Here is a 23,207-nt window from a genome sequence, read left to right as displayed (position 1 = left end):
CCGTTTCTGCAGCCGGCTGGAAAACAAGCCCTCCGTGTATCCCCTGGGGGGGACCGGCACCCCGGCGGAGACCCACTTACGCCTTAGGGTGAGTGTCACCAGGCTCCGTGGGGGCCTGAGTCCCGGCATTACGTAAGCAGGGGGAGGGTCCCGCTCTTTCGGGGAACTTTCCCGGCTAGCGAAAGGCTCTGCCGGGGTCACGGCCCCCCCTCCACGTGCAGCCGAAAAGCCCGATCTGAGGCCTCCTCTCTGGCTTAGGGGGACCCGACGCCCCCATTTTATAGGGACAGGCCCGACATTTGGGGCTTTGTCTCCCCCAGGCACCCATTACCCCCCCACACACCGGGGGTTTTTCACACTTGCTGTCTGGCCCCCCCGTCTCTCTCTCCCCATCTGCGCTGCCCCCCAAATTGTAACATCCCCCCCCGCGGGACCTGCCCCTCTTCTGCAGCTGGGTTCCCCGCGTGTCCCCACCCCCCTGCGTGGGGCCCGGGGGCGGGGCCAGGCCCGGGGAGGGGCCGCCCCTTCCTGCCCCCGCCCCAGCCCGCCCCTTTGTGCCGGCAGCGGGGCCATGGCCAGGCCCGGGGCGCGGCGCGGGGCTGCTCGGCCCTGCAGCCCGCGGGGCAGCGCGGTGGGTCCGGGGTCGGGGACACGCGTGGGGCGGACACGCGGGAGGGGCCCAGGCGCGGCTCGGCTGCGGAGCTCAGGCCCAGGCAGGGCCCGGGAGGTGGGGTGTTTGGAGCTGGGGTTGGGGGCTATCGAGGGGCAGAGCAGGAGTTTGGGGGTATCAGTGGGGGCAGAGCTGGGGTTTGGGGTGTCTGGGGGCAGAGCTGGGAGTTTGGGGGTGTCAGTGGGGGGCAGAGCAGGGAGTTTGGGGGTGTCTGTGCCGGGGGCAGAGCTGGTAGTTTGGGGTGTTAGTGGCTAGGGGCAGAGTGGGGAGTTTGGGGGTGTCAGTGGGGCAGAGCTGTGGGTTTGGGGTGTCAGTGGCTAGGGGCAGAGTGGGAGTTTGGGGTGTCAGTGGGGGCAGAGCGGGAGTTTGGGGGTGTCTGTGCCGGGGCAGAGCTGGGGTTTAGGGGTGTCAGTGGCTAGGGGCAGAGTGGGGAGTTTGGGGTGTCAGTGGGGGGCAGAGCTGGGGTTTGGGGTGTCAGTGGGGGCAGAGCAGGAGTTTGGGGTGTCTGGGGGCAGAGCGGGGAGTTGGGGGTGTCAGTGGCCTGGGGCAGAGCTGGGGCGTTGGGGTGTCAGTGGGGCAGAGCTGGGAGTTTGGGGGTATCAGTGGGGGCAGAGCTGGGGTTTGGGGTGTCTGGGGCAGAGCGGGAGTTTGGGGATGTCAGTGGGGGCAGAGCGGGAGTTTGGGGGTGTCAGTGGGGGCAGAGCGGGAGTTTGGGGGTGTTAGTGGCTAGGGCAGAGTGGGGAGTTTGGGGTGTCAGTGGGGCAGAGCTGTCGGTTTGGGGGTGTCAGTGGCTAGGGGCAGAGTGGGGAGTTTGGGGTGTCAGTGGGGGGCAGAGCGGGAGTTTGGGGGTGTCTGTGCCGGGGCAGAGCTGGGGTTTGGGGTGTCAGTGGCTAGGGGCAGAGTGGGGAGTTTGGGGTGTCAGTGGGGGCAGAGCTGGGGTTTGGGGTGTCAGTGGGGGCAGAGCGGGGAGTTGGGGGTGTCAGTGGCCTGGGGCAGAGCTGGGGAGTTGGGGGTGTCAGTGGGGGGGGCAGAGCTGGGGGTTTGGGGGGTATCAGTGGGGGGCAGAGCTGGGGAGTTGGGGGTGTCAGTGGGGCAGAGCTGGGGGCTTGGGGTGTCAGTGGGGGCAGAGCTGGGGTTTGGGGTGTCAGTGGGGGCAGAGCTGGGGTTTGGGGGCATCGGGGGGGCAGAGCGGGGAGTTTGGGGGGTAGTTGGTTTGCGGGGGTGGGTCCATGTTCAGATCTGGGTGTGGGGGGCTTTGGAGCCGGGACACTGGGGCCGTGTCTGGAGCTGGTTGCTTGGCAGGCGGGTGGGCGCAGGGACGTGGGGGGCTGGGGGCTGCACCCCGGTCACTGCTCCACGGGGTCCTGGGTTTTCCCTGGGGAACCTGGGCCCCTTTTATTTCCCCCTCACCAAGCTCCCTTGGACGCTGCTCAGGCATCTGCGGGGGGGCCCTGAAATCTGGCAGCTGGGGGGGGGTTTGCAGCGGTTTGTAACCCCCCCCCGCTTCTCCCAGGCCCCCCCAGCAGAGCGTCCGGCCCCCCCGCGGGCCCAGGGAGAAGCCGCCGACGCCGAGGAGCAGCGGCAAAGCCAGGAGCTGCTGGTAGGCGCCCAAAGCCCCCCACCCCTCAGGTTTGCCGGGGGGCCCAGAGCCCCCAGTGCCGGTGAATGCAGGGCCCGGCCTGCGGCCTCAGCCAGGGACCCCCCCCGGGAGCCCAGGGAGGGGCAGGGCCAGACACGGGGGGCGCGATGCCCTTAGGGGGCAGGGGGCTGCCGGGCAGGAGAGGGTCCGACACGGGGGGGGCGATGCCCTTAGGGGGCAGGGGGCTGCCGGGCAGGAGAGGGTCCGACACGGGGGGGGCGATGCCCTTAGGGGGCAGGGGCTGCCGGGCAGGAGAGGGTCCGACACGGGGCGATGCCCTTAGGGGCAGGGGCTGCCGGGCGGGAGAGGTCCGACACGGGGTGATGCCCTTAGGGGCAGGGGCTGCCGGGCGGGAGAGGTCGGACACGGGGTGATGCCCTTAGGGGCAGGGGCTGCTGGGCGGGAGAGGGTCGGACACGGGGGGGGGGTGATGCCCTTAGGGGGCAGGGGGCTGCTGGGCAGGAGAGGGTCAGACACAGGGGGGGAGATGCACTTAGGGGGCAGGGGGCTGGGGGGCCGGAGAGGGTCAGACACGGGGGGGGGTGATGCCCTTAGGGGGCAGGGGGCTGCTGGGCGGGAGAGGGTCCGACACTGGGGGGGGGGGGATGCCCTTAGGGGGCAGGGGGCTGTCGGGCAGGAGAGGGTCCGTCTTGGGGGGGTGATGCCCTTAGGGGGCAGGGGCTGCCGGTCCGGAGAGGGTCCGACACGGGGGGGGCGATGCCCTTAGGGCGCAGGGGGCTGCTGGGCGGGAGAGGGTCCGGCTGGGTGATCCCAGGCCCCTGCCCACGGGCTGTCTGGACGTCGCAGTGACCGGGAGCCTTTCTAGCGCCCAGGGGGATGGGCAGGGACTGGGGGCTGCAGAGATGGGGGGTTTGGCTCGTTTTTGGGGAGAACAGCCCCCCCCCCGTGAGCCGTGTCCAGCTCACCCCGGCCCCGATCCCTGCCCCCGTCCCGGGGTAAACGAGCCCCACGTCCCCCAGCACAGGGGCTCCCGCAGTGGTGAATAAATCCGGCCCCCGCCGGGGGGGGGGGCGGGGCGGGGCGCTGACGGGTCTCCCCCCCCGCCCTGTGGCTGCAGGAGCAGGCGGCCGCCGAGAGGCGGCAGCTCGTCTGGGAGTGGCAGGAGCTGCGAGGGTTTCTGGAGCAGCAGGAGCAGCGGCTGCTGGCCCGGCTGGAGGAGCTGGAGGGAGCCATTGTCCAGCGACGGGACCAGGGCGGCTGCAGCCTGTCCCGGGAGATGTCCCTGCTCGGCGACAGGGGAGGAGACGAGGGGCAGCGGCCGCCGAGCCCCCCCCTGCAGGTCAGGCTGTCATTGCAATGATCCGACGCAGCGTTTCTATGCGAGCGTCTCAGCCCCGGACCCCAAAGCGCTTTACAAAGGGGGCCGGGGGCGTTATCCCTATGGGGCAAGGGGGGGAAGCGAGGCAGCGCCCTGCCCAAGGTCACACAGTGAGTCTGTGGCAGCGCCAGGGATGGGACCCAGGAGTCCGGGCTGCTGCAACCCCAAGAGCACCTCTCCTGCCCTGTCAACGTCTCTCTGCGTTTGCGCTTGGAGGGTGAAATCCCCTCCCCGATGCAGAGGCCCCACTCCCACCAGGTTCATGGGTTACCGGGGTCAGGGGCTTGTGGGGCTCGGCCCTGGGGGAATTTGACTGTCAGGGCAGGGAAACATTTTCTGCCCGTAAAGTGCCTGGGCAGGAACTTTCTCCAGTGGGGTCCTCCCAGCCAGGACCCCTGGGGCCGCTGAAAACAAACAGCCCTGCCGGGGGGACGGGGGCGGCAGCTGCTCTCTGAGCATGAACCCGAGTGTCTGAAATGCCCCAAACACCCGCGACTCTGATGGTGGCCGCCCTGCCGAGCAGGAGGCCTCCCCGGCCTGCGACGCCCCCCCTGACGGCCTCTCCTTTCTCTCCCTCCCCAGGGTGCCGGGAGCACTGGGAGCAGGTGAGTCCCCGGCTCCGTCTCACTCCCCCCCGTGCTTGGTGACGCTCGGAAACGGCACTGAATATTGCATTTCCCCCGCCCTTGCAATGTGACACGCCGGCTGGGATCACGTCTCCCCTCGCGGCTGTCTCCCTGGCAGCTCGTGAGGTCCCACCTGGGCTGGCCGACATACGGCCCGTGGGCCAGACCCGGCCTGTCTGTTGGATTTTTGTGGCAGCATCGCGTAGTCCCCGTGTGCAGAATCTCACCTTTCCAGTTTCTATCCCTCCTGGTTACAAAGAAACCCTCCCAAATGCAGAGGGGGGACATTGTTGTCTTTCTAAAAAGAACGAGGCGTCCTTGTGGCACCTTAGAGACTAACACATTTATTTGGGCAGAAGCTTTTGTGGGCTAAAACCCACTTCATCAGATGCACGCAGTGGAAGCCCACGACAGCTTATGCTCCGATAAATTTGTTAGTCTCTAAGGTGCCACAAGGACGCCTCGTTCTTTCTGCTGCTACAGACTAACACGGCTGCCACCCTGAAACCTGTCGTCTCTCTGTGTCTGCCAGCGGCCGGGAGCCGTGGGTCAGACGGGTGTGAACTCCCCTGTCCCCCGTTCATCTCGTTGGAGGGGCCGCTGAAATAACGACACTTTAATGTCAGCGTTCACTAGTCCTTGGCGGGTCACGGGGGGACAGGGCGGGGGTGGGAGTGGGGCCCTGGAGGGAGGGGTGGGAAAAGGGAGTTCCCGTCGGGAGGGAAGAACAGAGGAGAGACACAAAGGCAGCGAGAAATGCAGAAAGGAGGTGGGAAAGGGAAGGGAACGAAAGGTAGAAGTAGCAGGCGCCCTGCCAGGCGCAGGAGGGGGCTATTTTCCCACACTGAGTGATACTGATCGTGACAATCAAGGACTTAATAACTAACCGTCGCTAATTGCTGGTGTGGGGATCGGGCCCATCTCTCACCCCTCCTCCTTGCCCCAGCAGGGAGGACGGGGCGTTTCGGAAGCCGGAGCCGGGGTTTGCGGCGCTGGAGAAGAGGCTCGGCGATTTCTCCCTGCAACGCGCCCGCCTGCAGCAGGTGCTGCTGGGATTCAAAGGTGAGTGGGAGTCTGGGGGTGGCGTCTCCTCTGGGTAGAGCGACCTTGGCCCTGGTGAGGAGTCGGGGGCTCGAGTGATGTCACTGACCCCGGCTCCATCTCACCGCCCAGCTCAGCGAGTCGCCCTTCCCCATGGAGCAGCCGTGTGGGGCTGGCTCTGCCTGCAGCGGCTGCGTTATCGGCCTCTGATCTCTGTCACCATCTCGTCGTTACAGCAGTGACATTAATAACCAAGGGGAACCTCCCCTGAACGTCAGGGCCTGAATTCTCACCTCTCCCCTCCTCTCCTTCCCCTAGAGACGCTGCGGCTGGAGCTGGGGAGCGACACAGGTACGTGTCTGTCTCTGACGGGCCGTGGGGAGATTTCAGACCCATCCCCATGTTAGCGACAGGGGAGCGCTGCCTCCGGCCCCGCTGTGCAGCTGGAAATGTTGGACAGTGTGAAGCCGGGTGCGCCCCGTGGCTGATTCGCTCCGGCTGGGATGTCAGACGGGGATTCAGAGCGAATCCGGATCTCAGGGGGGTGTTTCCAGTAGGGGCAGCAAGGAACAACCACCTGAAAGGTGTGAGAGAGGGTGAGACAAGGGTGACCCGTGCTCGGCAGCTTTTAATGAGTGACTGAAGATGGCCACCGGAGGGTGGGTAGGGGGGCAGCGAAGTCTTAGGTGGAGCCCAGCTGTATCCTGCATAGACTGACCTTGAATGAGGAATGGGGCTGCGGCCGTGGGTACAGACGGGCTACGAATGGGAAGTGAGCTCTGTGCTGTACGTGCTCTAACTGGGAATGAGAAGGGAGCTGCTGTAGTGCGGGTCTGGGTTTCTCACACTTTTCCCAGCGATGGTCTGTTGCATTCAGTTTTCAACGCTTAAAGGGTTAAATGTGTTGATAAACTTTTGTACTATTTAATATTAAAACAAAGAACGTTTTTCTTTCTTTCACAGAGGCTTTGCTTTTAGTTTTCTTTTGGTAAACCCTTAAAAAGCATCTATTTTAGCTGGAAGTGTCACGATTGAGCGTGAGTTAATATTTTCACTTGCCACGCTGTTTAGTGCACTGTTTGTTTGGCAAGTGTGTTAGTTTTATTATTGTTTAGACAATTCGGTGTATTTGCATGTGTGGTTTTTTACTCTATTTTTTAAATAAATGGTTCGTTTATTTTATTTTTGAACAAATTGAGTTAGTTTAAAGTGTCGGCTTTGTTTTCTTTTAGCCTTTTAGAATTAATTGTTATGCCAGGAATGGAGATAAAACAGGCAACTCCTCCTCACATCGTCTGAATTTGTACAGAATATGAAAGTTGAAACATGAGGTTTTTATAGCTGATTTTAAGGCTAACAATACAGCAACCATTTCAGGACACTGGCTGGTGACAGAAGTTAGTTTAATTTTAGAGATTTTATATTTGCACCAGAATGCTGGCTCCTGTTGGAAGGAAGGAATGGCTATTTATATATGCAAAGGCAAAATTGACACAAACATTAACTTTATAAGATGATTATTGCAACTTTTGTGGACAAATAATGATGACATTTTCGTTACTTATTGTCTTAAGATTAGTGTCCTGACATCGATGTAGTCGGGTTAATTTTTTTCCTTTTAAGAACTGTTTATTTTTAACACTTATTTTTTTATTTTATTGCTGGAATTTAGGAGGTTACTTTGGCACTTGACAATTTACTTTTTTTTATTTGTTTAGATTTTTGGTTTAGATTATAGGTTTTGATTTTGTTTAGATTTTGGAAGGATGGTGGTTGACTTGAATAATGACATTTTAATGAGTGATGTAACTGAAATGTCATAGACTTTAGATTGTCACTAGTACTGTTTATAGTTTGAGGGGTGTTTTAACAGTACTTAATTGTGTGTTTACAGAAGCAGCAGCTTGGGGGGTGTGAGTTTATTTTTTGATGCATCACAGCACTTACACTATGTTCTATCCATGCCATTTTGAAGTTTTGTTTTTTTTTTGCCTTTTTGAGGGTAAATTAAGCAAAGGGTTTGAGATAATCTTGTTTTTAATTTTTGTATGGCCTGATTTTTGTGCAGGTCCCCAGTCCCAATCCTGATGTACTTGTAGGAATTTACGGAGAGGTCTGGTAATTTTTTGCATACGCTGGGATGAATTCCCCCCAGTAACTAGATTCCCAGAAAAGTACAGATTTCTCATGCATTGGAGCGGGGGTGGTTAAATTAATTAGAGTTTGCACTTCATGTACTTTAAAGCCAGACTAGCTTCCTCTTTTTTTGGATCATTGACTTTTCCCCCAGCGTTTTTATGTATTTTAGCAGATATTTGTCGGGTTTCACAAGCTTTTTTAAGATTGAACTAAACATCAGAACAGTATTTACATAAGTAGTTATGCCTTTTTCTCACTCTCTTGTTCACACACACAATTCAGGCTGGTTTTGGATATTATTTTTGAATATTTTTTAAATTCTTTTTGTAGGATTGAACTATTAGCAATTTTGTTAATTTCTCACAAGTCAAAAAATTATGGGCCGCCTTTGGGGGAGGATTTTTGTGATTGTTGAACTGGTATTGTAGGAAAATTAAACAGGATTTCATTGTTGGTTTTTTTAATGTAACATTAATTTTTGCTGTTTAATTAGCAAGGCCTGGGGAGATTTTTTGAATGAGTCAAACTGAAAGTAAGGTTCAGGATAACACAGCCTCTCTAACAACATTTTCAGGGTTTAGTTTTGGGATTATACCAGTTGTGGTGACTGATGGGAGAAGTTTTCTCATTTCCATGTGGAAGAAAACACTGTGTCAATTAAATTGTGCAGGACGTTTACAATGGATCATGCCCTACAACCAAAGCATTGCCCTCCTTAGAAGTTAAGAGATGAACATTTTAAACTAATATTAAGGTAATTTCCTGGAAATTTTAAGTGATCTGCAAATACCTCCTAGAGCAGTGGTTCCCAAACTTTAACAACCTGCGAACCCCTTTCACTAAAATGTCAAGTCTCATGAACCCCCTCCTAAAAATGAATATTTCCCGAGATTTTCTCCTTTACCTGAGTATAAATTATAAAAGCCGTGATCTTGGAAATATAGAATGTGTTTTTATGACATGCTTATTACACAGTCTTTATTATTCATTACTATTTATCATGACAGTATTGTTATTACATTATGAAAAGGGCAACACTCTTCCAAGATCTCACTTCCGTAGCTTGTATCACTTTGAAGAAGCCTGTTATAAGACAAGGCGCCCAGGTTTCATCAGGGAGTATCAGACAGGAAACAGCTTGAAGGGATTTAAGACGCCAACTCACAGAATCATAGAAATCTTCCGCTCTGCTCCGCGCTGATTAGGCCGCAACTGGAGCAGTGTGTCCAGTTCTGGGCACCACATTTCAGGAAAGATGTGGACAAACTGGAGAAAGTCCAGAGAAGAGCAACAAAAATGATGAAAGGTCTAGAAAACAAGACCTCTGAGGGAAGACTGAAAAAACTGGGTTTGTTTAGTCTGGAGAAGAGAAGACTGAGAGGGGACCTGATCACAGTTTTCAAATACATAAAAAGTTGTTCCTAGGAGGAGGGGGAAAAATTGTTCTTCTTAACCTCTTAACCATTAAGCAATGGGCTTAAATTGCAGCAAGGTCCCTTCTGAACTCTCCCGTTCTCCCTCTCACCCCGACAGGCTGTAGAATAACACCCACGTCTAGGGCCAGATCGCCTCATCCTCCCAGGAGGAAGGGAGGGGAAATGGCTGCGGAAGAGGCGGCTCAGGTAGGGACCACGAGGGAGTCGTTGGTGTTTTCCTGCTGGAGGGAGAAGGGCAGGAAACACAGAGGCGTTTGGAGCTTCTGCGGGGTTCAGTCTGGAGGCGGGGCAGGACATCCACAGGCTGGAGAAAGGGAAGGGGCCAGGGGGGTGACAAACCTGCTGGGACTTGTTCCTAGATTATAGGACCAGACCCCCGGGGGCTATGGTGGAGATTCCTTCGTTGTGGAAGACAAAACAACCCCCTGAAAAACTCTCAGATTCTCAGTGCTGGAGCACGAACCTAGCAGGCGGAGATAAGGAGGCACCATTGAGACGCCCCACACCCTCCCATCCAGCTGCAGGCCGTGGGGAGGGGGTTCTGATTCCCACCAGGGCGTTGTCCCATCCCCTGTATCAGCCTCTGGCTAGTAGGTGAGTGATGAGTGTGAGGACCCCGTCCCCGCTCTCTGCTGGGAGGGGTGAAGGGCTCTCGCTTTCTCCCCTCACCCCAATGCCTCCTGGCTGCTCTGAAGAGAGTGGGACATTGGGCCTCCCAGAGCTTCTAATTAATTGGCCTTGCTGCACCACGAAGAGTGGGGCTGTGAGTGGGGCAGCAGGTCCTGAGTGGGGGGCTCTCGCTCTTCCAGGGGCCGGTGACCTTCGAGGAGGTGGCTGTGTATTTCACCAAGGAGGAATGGGCTCTGCTGGACCCCGCTCAGAGAGCCCTCTGCAGAGCCGTCATGCAGGAGAACTATGAGAACGTGGCCTCGCTGGGTAAGGATTCCCGTCCCCTCGGTTCTTAGAAGGGGAAGTGACTAGTTAAGGTTCACGTCACCCCCACAGTGTAACCTTAACTCTGCCCTGTTTCAGCAACCCCCCGACGTGCCAGTGACGCACACACCAGCCCTCTGCCCTCTCCTGCTACACAACACTGCGGGGACAGAGCCCAGGTGCGGCACAGCACAAAGTCTAACGTCGTCTTTCTGCTAAGGCAAAACTTGGGTTTAGTTCCGTTGTCGCAAACGGAAGCTGCTTACGCTCAATCCCGGAGCCTGCTTCGCGCGAACCATCTCAGACCTGTAAAATGTTGCCCTCTCTTTGCCGTCAGCCCGAGGATGAGTCGTCGCCTTCACTTACCCCTCACCGAGCCCTGGAGACCAGTCCCAAGAATGCCACCAAATTACTGACAAACCCGTGGCAAGAACTCCCCCTTCCGCACCTTTAGCGACACAGCCCCCAACCCGCAGCACGGACATGGGGAAGGTTCATGTCACAGACCCAGCTCTGCCAAGCTGCTCCAGTTAATCCCTCCACCATCCGGTTACAGCTGCAGCTGACCCAGTGCACACAGCTGGGGGGCATGCGGATAAACGCTGGGATTCCCCGTCTGTGAACACAGCACAATCAGTGACGTGTTCCCTTAGTCCTTCCTCAGAGTGATTATAAATTCATAGGTTTTATGGCAAGAAGGGATTATAAATTCCTCTAGTCTGGCCTCATGTGTAACGAGCCAAAGAATCTCATCCGGTTACTGTGGGATCGAGCTGAATAGCTTGTGCCGGACTAAATCATCCTCCAGAAAGTCATCAAGTCTTGACGTGAAGATTTGAAGTGATGGAGAATCTGCCACTCCCCTTGGTGGTGTGTTAACCTTTGGAACGGGGGCCGCGGCAGCAGATTTGCCGTGACAATCCCAGTCACCCTTAATGGTTGGGAATCTCACAAAACACCTCCTGTGATCACTTTTCCACTTCTTATTACTGTGGTGCTATAAAACAGAGGAAGACATCGGTGACAAGAATCCTAGAATCATAGAATCTCAGGGTTGGAAGGGACCTCAGGAGGTATCTAGTCCAACCCCCTGCTCAAAGCAGGACCAAACCCAACTAAATCATCCCAGCCAGGGCTTTGTCAAGCCGGGCCTTAAAAACCTCTAAGGAAGGAGATTCCACCACCTCCCTAGGGAACCCATTCCAGTGCTTCACCACCCTCCTAGTGAAAACGTTTTTCCTAATGTCCAACCTAAACCTCCCCCTCTGCAACTTGAGACCATCATTCCTTGTTCTGTCATCTTCTACCACTGAGAACAGTCTAGATCCATCCTCTTTGGAACTCCCTTTCAGGCAGTTGAAAGCAGCTATCAAATCCCCCCTCATTCTTCTCTTCTGCAGGCTAAACAATCCCAGTTCCCTCAGCCTCTCCTCGTAAGTCATGTGCTCCAGCCCCCTAAGCATTTTTGTTGCCCTCTGCTGGACTCTCTCCAATTTATCCACATCCTTCTTGTAGTGTGGGGCCCAAAACTGGACACAGGACTCCAGATGAGGCCTCACCAATGTCGAATAGAGGGGAATGATCACGTCCCTCAATCTGCTGGCAGTGCCCCTACTTATACAACCCAAAATGCCGTTAGCCTTCTTGGCAACAAGGGCCCATTGCTGACTCATATCCAGCTTCTCGTCCACCGTAACCCCTAGGTCCTTTTCTGCAGAACTGCTGCCCAGCCATTCGGTCCCTAGTCTGTAGCAGTGAATGGGATTCTTCTGTCCTACGTGCAGGACTCTGCACTTGTCCTTGTTGAACCTCATCAGGTTTCTTTTGGCCCAATCCTCTAATTTGTCTAGGTCCCTCTGTATCCTACCCCTACCCTCCAGCGTATCTACCACTCCTCCCAGTTTAGTGTCATCCGCAAACTTGCTAAGGGTGCAGTCCACACCATCCTCCAGATCATTAAGAAAGATATTGAACAAAACCGGCCCCAGGACCGACCCTTGGGGCACGCCGCTTGAAACCGGCTGCCAACTAGACATGGAACCATTGATCACTACCCGTTGAGCCCGACCATCTAGCCAGCTTTCTATCCACCTTACCGTCCATTCATCCAGCCCAGACTTCTTTAACTTGCCGGCAAGATACTGTGGGAGACTGTATCAAAAGCTTTGCTAAAGTCCAGAAATAGCACATCCACTGCTTTCCCCTCATCCACAGAGCCAGTTACCTCCTCATAGAAGGCAATCAAGTTGGTCAGGCATGACTTGCCCTTGGTGAATCCATGCTGACTGTTCCTGATCACCTTCCTCTCCTCCAAGTGCTTCAGAATTGATCCCTTGAGGACCTGCTCCATGATTTTCCCAGGGACTGAGGTGAGGCTCACTGGCCTGTAGTTCCCCGGATCCTCCTCCTTCCCTTTTTTATCTTGTGTTCCCCCATCTGTCTGAATCCAGACGTCTCTTGTCTGATTCTTAGACTGTCGGTGCCTTGGGGGGCAGGGACTCTTTGTTCTGTGTCTGTAAAATGCCGCGCACCTGGGGGTCCTGGTCCCTGGCTAGGGTGCTAGGCACGACAATACTCATAATAATAAATTAATTATAGAAATAATAATAATGGGGAGGCACCAAGCCGTGGAAAGGAGGGTGTTGGAGAGGGGGGAAGGGGAACCCTAGAACCACAGGGCTAGAAGGGACCACAAGGGTCATCTCGTCTACCCCTCCCGTCCCCCCACCAAGATGCAGGATTTGTGGTGTCTAAACCACCCCAGACACACAGCTCTCCGGCCTCCAGGGAACGCTTGGTCCAGTGGGAGGGTGTGGTGCAAAGTGTTGGGGGGGGGGGAGCAGGAATTTGGGGGAATAGGAGGGAAGGCGAGAATGCAGGAAGTGGGTGCTGGAGGCCCGGGAGGTGGGGAGAGCTGAGAGCAGTGGGTGGGAGGGAAGTGGGTGACAGCGAGGGAGAGGATTAGCTGGGTGCCTTTCCTGGTCTCTCTGTGCCCGGCCTCGGGCCTTTCCCTCTCCTGTCGTGGCAGACTGCAGGTCTCCTGCTCTTAGTCCCCTGTATTTCAGCCGTGCCTAGCCAGCACCGTGGGCAGGCTGGTGTCAGTGGTGCACAGAGACAGCCCAGCAGAAAAAAGGATTTTGGCATAACACCCACTCTTGGCACATGCCTGTCTTACCTCAATGCCCGGCATCCCGTTGGTCAGGTAGGCAGGTCTGTCTCCTTCAGACACCCCCGTAGCTTCCATGTGTTTCTGTTTCTTTCTCCCAAACCACCACCTGAACAGGCAGGCTCCCTTTGATTGAGAGAATCCCTTTTTCTCCTGCTCCAGACCTTTCGATCTCCTCGGTCCAAGGGCTTTGGGGTCTGACCCAGGGCTGTAAGCTGGCTTGACCCAGGAGCTAGAGAAGTTCAAAGCTAATAATTTGGACCTTGACTCTTAACAACACGGAAGTGTTTACCAAGGGTCTCATTCTCCTTCCCTTCCTATACGTTTTCCTTCCCGCCTTCCTTTTAAACGAAAACAAAGAATTCGTACGGCAAATATCCCAATAACCAGGTCAACATCAATCATTAGGGCCCTGCCAAACGCACGATCCGTTTTGGTCCGTTTCACGGCCGTAGGATTTTAAACGTCTTCCGTTCCCTAGATTCAGGTATTTAAATCTGGAATGTCATGATGGTTAATCGTGGGTGTCCCGACCGCAAAGGGGCCCTGGGTGAATGGCAAGGCTATTGTCGGGGGGTGGCAGGGTATTGCCACCCTCACTTCTGTGCTGCCGCTGGAGCTGGGTTCCCAGGTGCAGCCGAGTTTCCTGCAGCCGGGGAAGGTTCCCAGAAGCGGGTCTGACCCAGCCCAGGGAGTGGTCCATGCAGGGAGTAGCAGTTTGAGCCCAGCGCATGGCAGGAGCACCCCCAGCCCTGCCGCTCCCCAGCTCTGGGCCCAGTGCTTGGGGGGGGCGGCGTTAAAGAGGTCTTGGGCTGGCTGTTTCTGTGTGTGTGTTTGCGGGGCGGGGGGTGATCATAGTGGCCCCCCGTCACTGCAGTGCCCATCTGTAAGGCCGGCCCTGCCCCCCCAAAAAAGTGACGACCTTACCTCATGCTTTCTGGTCAGGACCCCTCCCCCAAAGCCCGGCAGCTGTTTCTTTTGTCATCTTCGGTGCGAGGAGGGAGCCAGGGTGAGAGATACCGTCTGGGGTTTGCCCCTCATTGAAAATGCATCTTCCTGGAAATGCCCCCAAGACAAAACACGTTCTAGGTGGGGGCTAGGAGACACGCAGTCCGGTGGGGGGGAGGTTTGCTGCGTTGTTTGCTAAGATGCAGATCTGTTGGTTCTTGCCCCGCTCGAGAGCTGCTGGCCCGTCGGCTTTGATGACATCTGGCCTGGCATTCGTTTCTCTTGGAGAAACGTGTTTCCCTGCTCCACAGACTTGTCTGGGAAACACACTTCAGTTCATAACTTTACAGATAATGTTGTTACGTACATTTCACCATGATCTTACTGACCTGCCAGTTACTAGTTTTCAGATGATACCTTAGAAGGCATATGGGGTGCAAAGCTTATGACAGTAACGTGCAGGGTGTGAACACGGGTGCATTCTGTCGCCGTTGGTAATGCAGCTTCTGGGGAGGTCTTGATTTCCCTCCCCATCTATACCAGCTGCAAGCTTCCTTCACGGCCAGGTCTTTGGGATCTTTGCGTCAGTCCCTCCTGCGGTCACGTGGCCCAATTCCTATTCTTCGTATTCTCTTTTTCCAGGCGAATTCGAGTCTGTTGCACCTGAATTATAGCATCTGATTCCCCAGCCTTCTCCACACCATGGGGCATTTTCATCCTCCCTTCCGTTACACCAGACTTGCACTATTCCCTAATTCCTCACGTCTGGCACTGCTAAGTTACCGGGAGGGAGATCCACCCTCCTTCCTATTCCTCCAGTGAACCCCACCAGCCCATGCTGACTGTTCCCAGCTTTCCCGTGAGTCGCTCAGTGTCTCTGGGCCTCGCTTTGTCAGGAAGCAGCAGCTCCAGGTGGTTTCCCACCGGCTGCAAACTTCACTTTCTAGGACGTGGCGTTAGCGTCTCTGTGTTTGGGGACCATTTGATGATGATTGTCTGGCTGTGTGTGTTGGCAGCAGCAATGGGGATCGTTAAATCCCTCATTAAGCAGAGTGTCCTACACATCTGAGCCCCCTGGGAGGTGGCCCCAGCATATTGCTGCTTTCAAATGGCCTGGAGTTAAAAAAATAGAACGTTTTATAGTCACTCCCCTGATCTCACTTGTTTTCTTTTCTCTAAGCAGGGTTTCCAGTTCCCAGATCTGATGTGATCTCCCAGCGGGATCGAGAGGTAAAGCCAGGGGTCCCAGATGTCCAGGGCTCAGAGGAAAGCGAGATCTGGAGGGAGGCCCACATAGGTGAGGAATCGTGAAACCTGGGAGCACCTCAAGGAAACAGCTGGGATTCCCTGCAAGGCCCTTGCGAGCTCTCTGAGTTCAGGACTGTTCCAGGCAGCTGTCATAGCCTCATGGCAGATACCGCTCCTGGCTTCCTACCCACCCTGCCTTGACCTCCCCTCCCATGGGCTGGAGAAGTAGATTTTATGCCCCTCTTCTTTCCTGTGTGGGAAAGAGTTTGGTGGGATTCGGATCCAGGTTTTTCTCTGACTCACTAGCACTTACTTTGGTTTGCCCTCGCCTTTTCCATCCCCGTTTCTGAGGTTTCTCTCTCTTTCTCAGCAGGGGATGGGATGGTGAGTGAGAACGAGGAGCAGGATCCTCAGCGGGAAGATGCTGAGCCGGTGGGACCATACGTGGGGTTATCGCACAGCTCCAAAGGGGATGTGTCCAGGAGTCATGAGCAGGGAACAGCCTGTGAGATTCAGCACAGAGCAGAGAGAGAGCAGGGAAACCAGCCAGGGGAGAACATGAGTATATCCATTAATTACTGGGAAACTCCCAGGGACCAGAAGGAAACCACAGCCCAGAAGAGAAACCCGACAGGAGAGCGAACCAACATGTGCACTGAGTGTGGGAAACGTTTCAGCAGCCGCTCACGCCTTAGAGAACACCAGAGAATCCACACGGCGGAGAGACCCTATGAGTGCGGGAAAACCTGCCCTCTGAGCTCACGGCTCATTGCGCATCAGAGGCTCCACACAGGAGAGAGACCCTCTGAATGCTCTGAGTGCGGGAAAACCTTCACTCGGAGTTCGTCCCTCGTTGCACATCAGAGGATCCACACGGGAGAGAGACCCTATGAATGCAGTGAGTGCGGGAAAACCTTCAGTAGCCGCTCAGGCCTTTTTGACCATAAGAGAAGCCACAGCGGGGAGAGACCCTATGAATGCTGGGAGTGCGGGAAAACCTTCACCCGGCGCTCACACCTGATTACGCATCGGCGAATCCACACCGGCGAGCGCCCCTATGAATGCCGCGAGTGCGGGAAAACCTTCTCTCAGCTGTCAGTCCTAATTAGACACAAGAGAACCCACACGGGAGAGCGCCCCTATGAGTGCTGCCAGTGCGGGAAAAGCTTCACTCAGAGCTCATCCCTTATCACACATCAGAGAATCCACACGGGGGAGAGACCCTACGAATGCCGCGAGTGCGGGAAAAGCTTCGCTCGAATCGCCGCTCTTGTTACGCACCAAAGCGCGCACGCGGGAGAGCGCCCCCTTCTGAGTGCGGGAAACGCTTCGCTCGGGGCTCAACGCTCATTAGACATGAGAGGGTCCGCACAGGAGAGAGACCCTGTGAGTGCGGGAACACCTTCACCTGGCGTATTGCACATCAGAGAATCCATGCAGGCGAGTGCCCCTATCCATGCTGCTAGTGCAGGGGAAGCCTCTCTCAGCGCTCAGCCCTTCCTGCACGTCGGAGGATCCACACAGGCGAGAGACCCCGGAGATGCTTCTTGGGAGAAAAGCTTCCCTCAGCGCTCAGCCCTTATTTATCCCCCGAGAATGCCCCAGGGAGATCGACGTTGCACAAACCTCGTCGAGAGCCAACAAAACATTGATTTTCTGTAATACTTTCGCTGATTCCCACATCGTGGCCCGTCAGGCTGTTTGAAGCTTTTGCCTCACCGTGGTCTCTCAAATCTACCGCTGGCTTTCAAAGCTCGCCGTTCTTTGGGGTGAGTCCTCTTGCTCTGTCAACTCCTTTGTGTTACAAGTCTTGTGTCCCCCTCCTGGCAGGAATGTCCCGCAGCCCCAGGTTGGGGCGTTAGGACTGACAGGAGTGAACTCCACTGCCGTAAAATCTACCCGGTACGGCCGTGTGAAAACACAACTATTCCTTCAGTAAAAACATGGTCGGTGTGTAATGGCTGCGTTATCTAGCACACTTCCTCATGGCCTGACCTAACCTCGCTCAGTTCTCCTCGTCTAAACAATCCCGGCGCATCACGTTTGTACTAAAACAACGAGGAGTCTGGTGGCACCTTAAAGACTAACAGATTTATTTGGGCATACGCTTTCGTGGGTTAAAAAACCCCACTTCTTCAGATGCATCGGGCTGCAGGGTGCTTTGGGAAGGGTTTGCAGTGTCTCATGGAGCAGGCAGATTTATACTGTTCCTCTCACTGCAAGGTAATTGTTACAGTCACTTAATTCCCTCTTCGTGGACAGATTGTCCCATTGTTCTCACGCTGCCTTGGGTTGTGCTGAATGCGGGGAGGGGGGTGCATTGCTTCTCTTCTTCAAAATATATTTAAATATAACAAAGACCAGGAGCAGGAAAGAAAGTGTTGTTTCGGCCTCTGTGACACAAGACAGAGAGGCGCTGACACCGCTTTCCTGAACACCCCAGAAGTGTTTTCTTCCTGAGCCATGGTGAGTTTTTCACATTCTACTCTGCCACCTCCCGAAGTGTCACGTGATGCAGCGGTCTCAGCTCTCTGTCCTTGGCAACTGCCCTTTGCTTCTAAATTTGGGCTCGTCTACATTTAAAAACACTGATGTAGCTCCTCGGCGAAGACGCAGCCTGCACCGATGGGAGGGCTTCTCCCCTCGGCGTATACCTCCCTTAGGTATGTCTACACTGGCAGGTTTCTGAGCCACGAGTTACACCACTTTTATTAAACCGCTGGAATTAAACCGCTGTTGCGTGTCCACACTGGAGCGCAGCCACATTGGCAGCTCTTGCAACGGCACAGACCGCAGTGCATTGTGGTCGCTCTCCCACTGTGCAACAGGCCGCAGGGTGCTTTGGGAAGGGTTTGCAATGCCTTGCGGGGCAGGCATGGCGTCACATAAGGCAGGTGTCCCAATCCCATTGTTCCACGGGCATCCTACTACACTGACAGCTGCTTTTCAACTGAAGGGTGGGGGAGAGTGTGTGACAGGGAGTGTGTGTGTGTGTATGGGGAGGGGAGAGAGACAGTGTGTTGGCGGGACAGAGTGTGTGTCAGCATGGTGTCTGGTAAGTTCAGACAGCGGCAGGAAGCAGCCAGTCCTGAGGCAAGGGGAGACCCGCCCTCAGCCCCCGCCTCCCTCCCTGGGCTCTCTGCATAGCGCACACACACACACACACACACACACACACACACACCCTCTGTGTTCAGCAGCAGCAGCATTCCACATGAGAGGTTTGATTTGCGTCCCGGAGCAGATCAGCACAGCACGCAAAAGCGCTGTGAAAGGAGAGGGGCGCATGTCTCCAGGGACAGCCGAGTTGGAAACAATGAGCAGAGCGGTCACTTGAGGCCTTACGGGACAGCTCCGGAGGCCAAGGACAGCGCAGGAAGCAGGCGAGTGTCAATGGAGCGCCGGAGGCCGCTGCACAAAGAGCTGGACGACCCTCGTTGAGGTGGGGTTCTTTGCAGGGCTGCCGCTGAGGAGTTTCTGCGCACAAAGTGGCTTGGCAGCGTCTGCACGGCTGCAGTTTGAGCGCTAAAAGCTGCTTTACTGCGCAGAAACTTGCCCGTGTAGCCAAGCCCTAAGAGGTGATCGTTAGGTTGACAGGAACATTCTTCCGTTGACCCAGTGCGATCTACGCTGGGGGTTAGGTTGGTTTAATTGCTTCACTCAAGGGTGTGGATTTTCCACACCCCTGAGCGATGGAGTTACACTGACTTAATTTCCTACCGTAGACCAGACCTTGGACTCATTAAGGCTGGAGATGAAAGCGTCACAGGCCCGGGAGATGAGTTTAAATGGATCCCAATCTCAGTGATCCTTCAGAGTATAAACCCCAGTGTCTGTCTACTGGCAAAGCCACTTCTGGACTGCTGGGTGTTGTTTGCAGACGGGAAGGTCGGGTGTTTTTCTCCACTACAATGCTGCTAACTTTTGTAAATAAGATGATTCAATAAGTGCTGAGAGACGTAGATTTGAATGGATCAGAGGAGACTGCGATGGGAGAATCTCTTCTCCTGATTCTGAGTCGTATCTATAACCTGCTCTGGAACTTCATTTTATATGAAACTGAAAGTGTCTCATACTTCTCTGTGATGTGGGTTTTTCTCTTTTGTTCTGAAGTCTATATGTTCCCATAATTGGATATTGGTTTCGTTTGACTGAATGAAGCTCAGATTTATTAGGGACTTTAACCAATAACCATTTACTAAAAATAACAATTTCTTATGTTGTTTTTGCTCTTCTCCTGCACCTCCCTGATGACATGGAGGAAAGTCAAGTGCCGTTCGGTCAATAGGAGAGAATACTGCATGCTAGTGGGCATGCTCCCAAGGAAATCTCCAATCTGAAATGGTGAACAGCACACCCCAAACTGTGCAACTAACAAAAGTAAACTGCATACGATTAGAGTGTTGCTCAGTTCTTTAGGTAAATATTGTCTCAGATGCCCCAAGGAGAGAATTCCTCAGTAAGCGATTTGGAACTTGGCAAAATACCGTTGTATTTGATTCCCAAAGTAGTTATGGCCTAGGTCCTTCAAGAATGTACTCCGTAATATATCTCCTGGCTAATCCTAGGATATGGGGAATGATGTCCCTATCTATGTAGATGTGGAGGACGTAGAAATTGCATTTTTTTCTGAACACATCTTTTGTAGATGCTGCAAACGTGTACCAATGAAATCAGTGTTGAATGTGAGAGAGCTGCAGAACGTCTGTTTTTTACTAGCTCCCCCACCTTTGGTGGTTTACAGGGATTCGGATCCAGGCCTGTTTCTAGTCCGGAATTAAGACCTGGGCCACCACATTAAAAAAACAAATTGGGCATGTTTGGGGAACATTCCTCATTATGGCTACTGAAAAGTGCCTGGTTTGGTAGAGGAGTTTACTTCAGGGAAGTGTACGTTTTCCTTCCCGAAGGCCAAGGATTTGGCAACAATTTCAGTCTTAGTAGCAGGTACACCGTGGATGGTTTTCACCCCAGAGAAGGACACCAGGCCCTGATAAAATGGCTTTTATAACACAGCTCCCTTGTTCAGTGGAATTGATTGTGGTCCCAAAGGATGCTATGATTAAACCGGAAACAATTATCCTTTATCATTTGGATCCAACCTTTCATGAGGCTTAGAGAGAAGTGGTGCCTTTGGCAATAAAGGAACTGCATTTGGCATAATTTGCAGCCATCTTGTGCACTTAGAAAGAAGCAAGAACCCCAGAGGAAGAAGTTGGCCTTGCTTAGGCAGACAGGACAACGCCAGCTGCAAGCTGCAGTTTTACTAAGTCAAAATAATAAAGTGAAAGGACAAATTCATAAGAAGGGGGGAAACGTAAAAAACTGACCTGGGATCTGGTTGTCTGTGTTGGTACGTTCTTTTGCTAAAGCTGCTTTGCTCTTAAGGAGAATAATGCTAGAAAAATTGATAGCCTGGTAGGGGCTATGATAAGTTATGTGCTGTGTCAAAAGAAAATCTTTACAAAGTTTAGTTAGAAAGTGTGCACTGAAGCAGTCCAAGGTGCTTTTCTTTGGGCAAGGATCTGGCACCTAAAGTGCTCAGCAACTGGACAGAAGGCGGGGCCCTGGCAGGCTGGCTGTGGATTCCTCAAAAGCATTTCCAACATCAATGTTTTGACTGCTCGACCAGCTACTGCTGCAGCATAGATACGTGTGTGTGCTTCAAAGCGAATAAAGGCAGTTTTAAATAAAAGCGCTTCTGCTTGTGCCAATCCTTTTATCAAATGGAGGAGCTGCGTCCCCGCTGATTTATTTCTGACATCACCTGAAGAAAACCCGTTAAGTTGCCATTGCTTTGGGTTCTGAAAAACCTGGGTAACAGATTTGGCAAACCGGTTGCCAGGAGTGGTGGAGAGGAGGGGACGATTGGTACAAACGGTTTGTTTGTTTGCTGTGCGAGAAGGGAGGATGGGGGGCAGGGTTGCAACCTGTAATTTCCCCGTTTCAGAGTCCACATGTCAATGTAGGGATACGTTCCGTTACTGGGAGTCAGGGCCCAGGTCTGGTAGCCTGGTTGAGTAAGAAATTATGTCAGGAGGAAAGGGAACATCTGGAAAGAAAGAACAGCAGAAAATGATTTTGCAGGGCAGCTTGACGGATTTTGTATAGGAAGCTTCACCGGCCCCAAGACATTCCTGCAACGCAAGACAGTAGTTGTCATAAATATAGGGGGAAAGGTAACAACCTTTATGTATGCAGCAGCATAAAATCCCACCGTGGCAGCGGGACTGAATCGCTTTACCTGTACGGGGTTAAGCAGTTCATAGAACCTAGTTGGCAGCTGACCAGAAGGATCGATGAGGAAAGAAGATACTTTAAAATCTAGGAGGGGAGGGAGGATTTCTTGTTTTGTCCCCTCTCCGGATGGAGGGAGAAGCCAAGCAGGTACAATATCTCCTGAAAATATACCTGGAATAATCCATCTAAACCCACAGAAATTGTAAGTAGGGCAAAGAAATGCGTCAGGTTATCTTTTGTTTTGGCTTGTGAATTTTCCTGTGCTGCAGAGGTAGTTTTATTCCTGTTTTTTGTAACTGTGAAGCTGATCCCAGCGGGGAATCCTCTGTGTTTTAAATCTTTTTATTACCCTGTAAAATTACCTTCCATCCTGATTTTGCAGGTGCGATTCTTTTATTTTTTTCTTTCTAAATAAAGTTCTTTTAAGAACCTGGTTGATTTCAGTGTCCTGAAAACAAAGGGTCTGGTCTGGGCTCACATTGCTGAGGCGATTGGTTGGTATATTATTCTCAAGCCTCCCCAGGAAAGGGGGTGAAGGGGTTTGGGGGGATATTTGGGGGAATAGGAATTCCAAGTGACCCATCCCTGAATTTTTGTGTCTATCACTTGGTGGTGGTAGCAGGACCGTCCAAGGACAAGGAAAGGAATTTGTGCCTTGGGGAAGTTTTAACCTAAGCTGGTGGACTGTAAGCTCAGGGGGGCTTTCATGTGGGTCCCCCACATCTGTACCCCAGAGTTCAGAATTGTTGTGGAAAATTGACCACATGGTTGATTTTAGATCAGACAGCACCTTTATTGTTATACAAGCATGCATGCAGGGAGGGACAGCGTGGCCCCATGGCTGCTCTCCTGTCAATAGATTTTCACCAAGCTTATAAAGGCTAAAACCGCAAATCAACACTTACTTAGACTCCCTTATTTGGGATTATCCATGGCAAATTAAGCAAGCTAGCTCAGTACTTTTCCATATTTGGTTTTTCCTGTTGTTGTTCTTTGGCAGTTTTCGTTGGTGGTCCGCCTGCTTTAAGACCCCTCCTTTGCAGTTGCATTGGATAAGGCTCTTGTTGCATTCTGGCTGAGCTGGCACATATGGGCCCTCTTTGTTCCTTCCCTCAGTTCCTCTTTCTCTGGTCTCTTCTCCCCCCCCCCCCATGCCCCTTGTACAGACAAACAAGTTTTGCAGAAGTTCCAACATTTGCTCTTACATTGCAATTGTTTAGCTATAGCCAAGCAGCGGGGGGGGGGGGGGGCAATTGATCCCTATCAGAGTGGAGGGGTGGAACCCCCCTGCCAGTAGTAATAGTAGTAAATTAAAAGATCAGCTCAAGGCAAGAATAAAAAACCTAAATAAAGTTAAAAGGATAAAATAAAATACCCCCCCTCTCCAATCTACCCTAAAGGCAGCGCAGATCATGACAATGCAGAAGCAAGTGTGTAACAGTGAGCGAGAAAGTAATCGGTCGGAACAGGAAGTATCTGCGTTGAAACGGAGGACTCTTGAGAGCGAAACAGCTGGTAGAGCCTTACTGAAGGATTCCCAGGGAAGACCACGGGAAAGGTAAACGACACAATGGTGCTTTCAAAGCCACGTTGGGAGATCAGAAGGGAACAGTGGCAGTGATTAGAGAAAGTCATAAACTGGGAAGGGTGGGGGGGATGCATCAGAAGAGGATCCCCTGTTCTGTTCATTCCCTCTGGGGCACCCGGCACTGGCCACTGGCGGGAGACAGGATCCTGGGCTAGACGGACCTTTGGCCTGACCCAGGATGGCCGCTCTTATGT

General features: G+C 53.6%; 2 protein-coding genes across 2 annotated transcripts in view; both read left to right on the top strand.

Annotated features, from left to right (window-relative positions):
* Nucleotides 1-21,701, top strand: part of LOC120381466 (zinc finger protein 345-like) — a 33,414-nt gene extending 11,713 nt beyond the window's left edge. Inside the window, exon 3 of the mRNA XM_039499671.1 lies at nucleotides 15,883-21,701. Within this exon, the coding sequence (XP_039355605.1) occupies nucleotides 15,883-16,847 (965 nt within the window). The 3' untranslated portion in view covers nucleotides 16,848-21,701. The remainder of the gene's footprint in view (nucleotides 1-15,882) is intronic.
* LOC120381805 (E3 ubiquitin-protein ligase TRIM7-like) lies at nucleotides 572-9,958 on the top strand. Its single transcript, XM_039499940.1, has 8 exons — nucleotides 572-631; nucleotides 2,184-2,270; nucleotides 3,388-3,609; nucleotides 4,231-4,253; nucleotides 5,221-5,336; nucleotides 5,634-5,666; nucleotides 8,988-9,076; nucleotides 9,700-9,958. Exons 1-8 carry the CDS (start codon nucleotides 572-574, stop codon nucleotides 9,853-9,855), a joined length of 786 nt encoding a protein of 261 aa, XP_039355874.1. The 3' UTR covers nucleotides 9,856-9,958.
* Nucleotides 21,702-23,207: the final 1,506 nt, after the last annotated feature.

The sequence above is a fragment of the Mauremys reevesii genome, linkage group 14, assembly GCF_016161935.1.
Source record: "Mauremys reevesii isolate NIE-2019 linkage group 14, ASM1616193v1, whole genome shotgun sequence".
In the NCBI taxonomy this organism is placed as follows: domain Eukaryota; kingdom Metazoa; phylum Chordata; order Testudines; family Geoemydidae; genus Mauremys; species Mauremys reevesii.
This window is presented reverse-complemented; position numbering and strand designations above follow the sequence as displayed.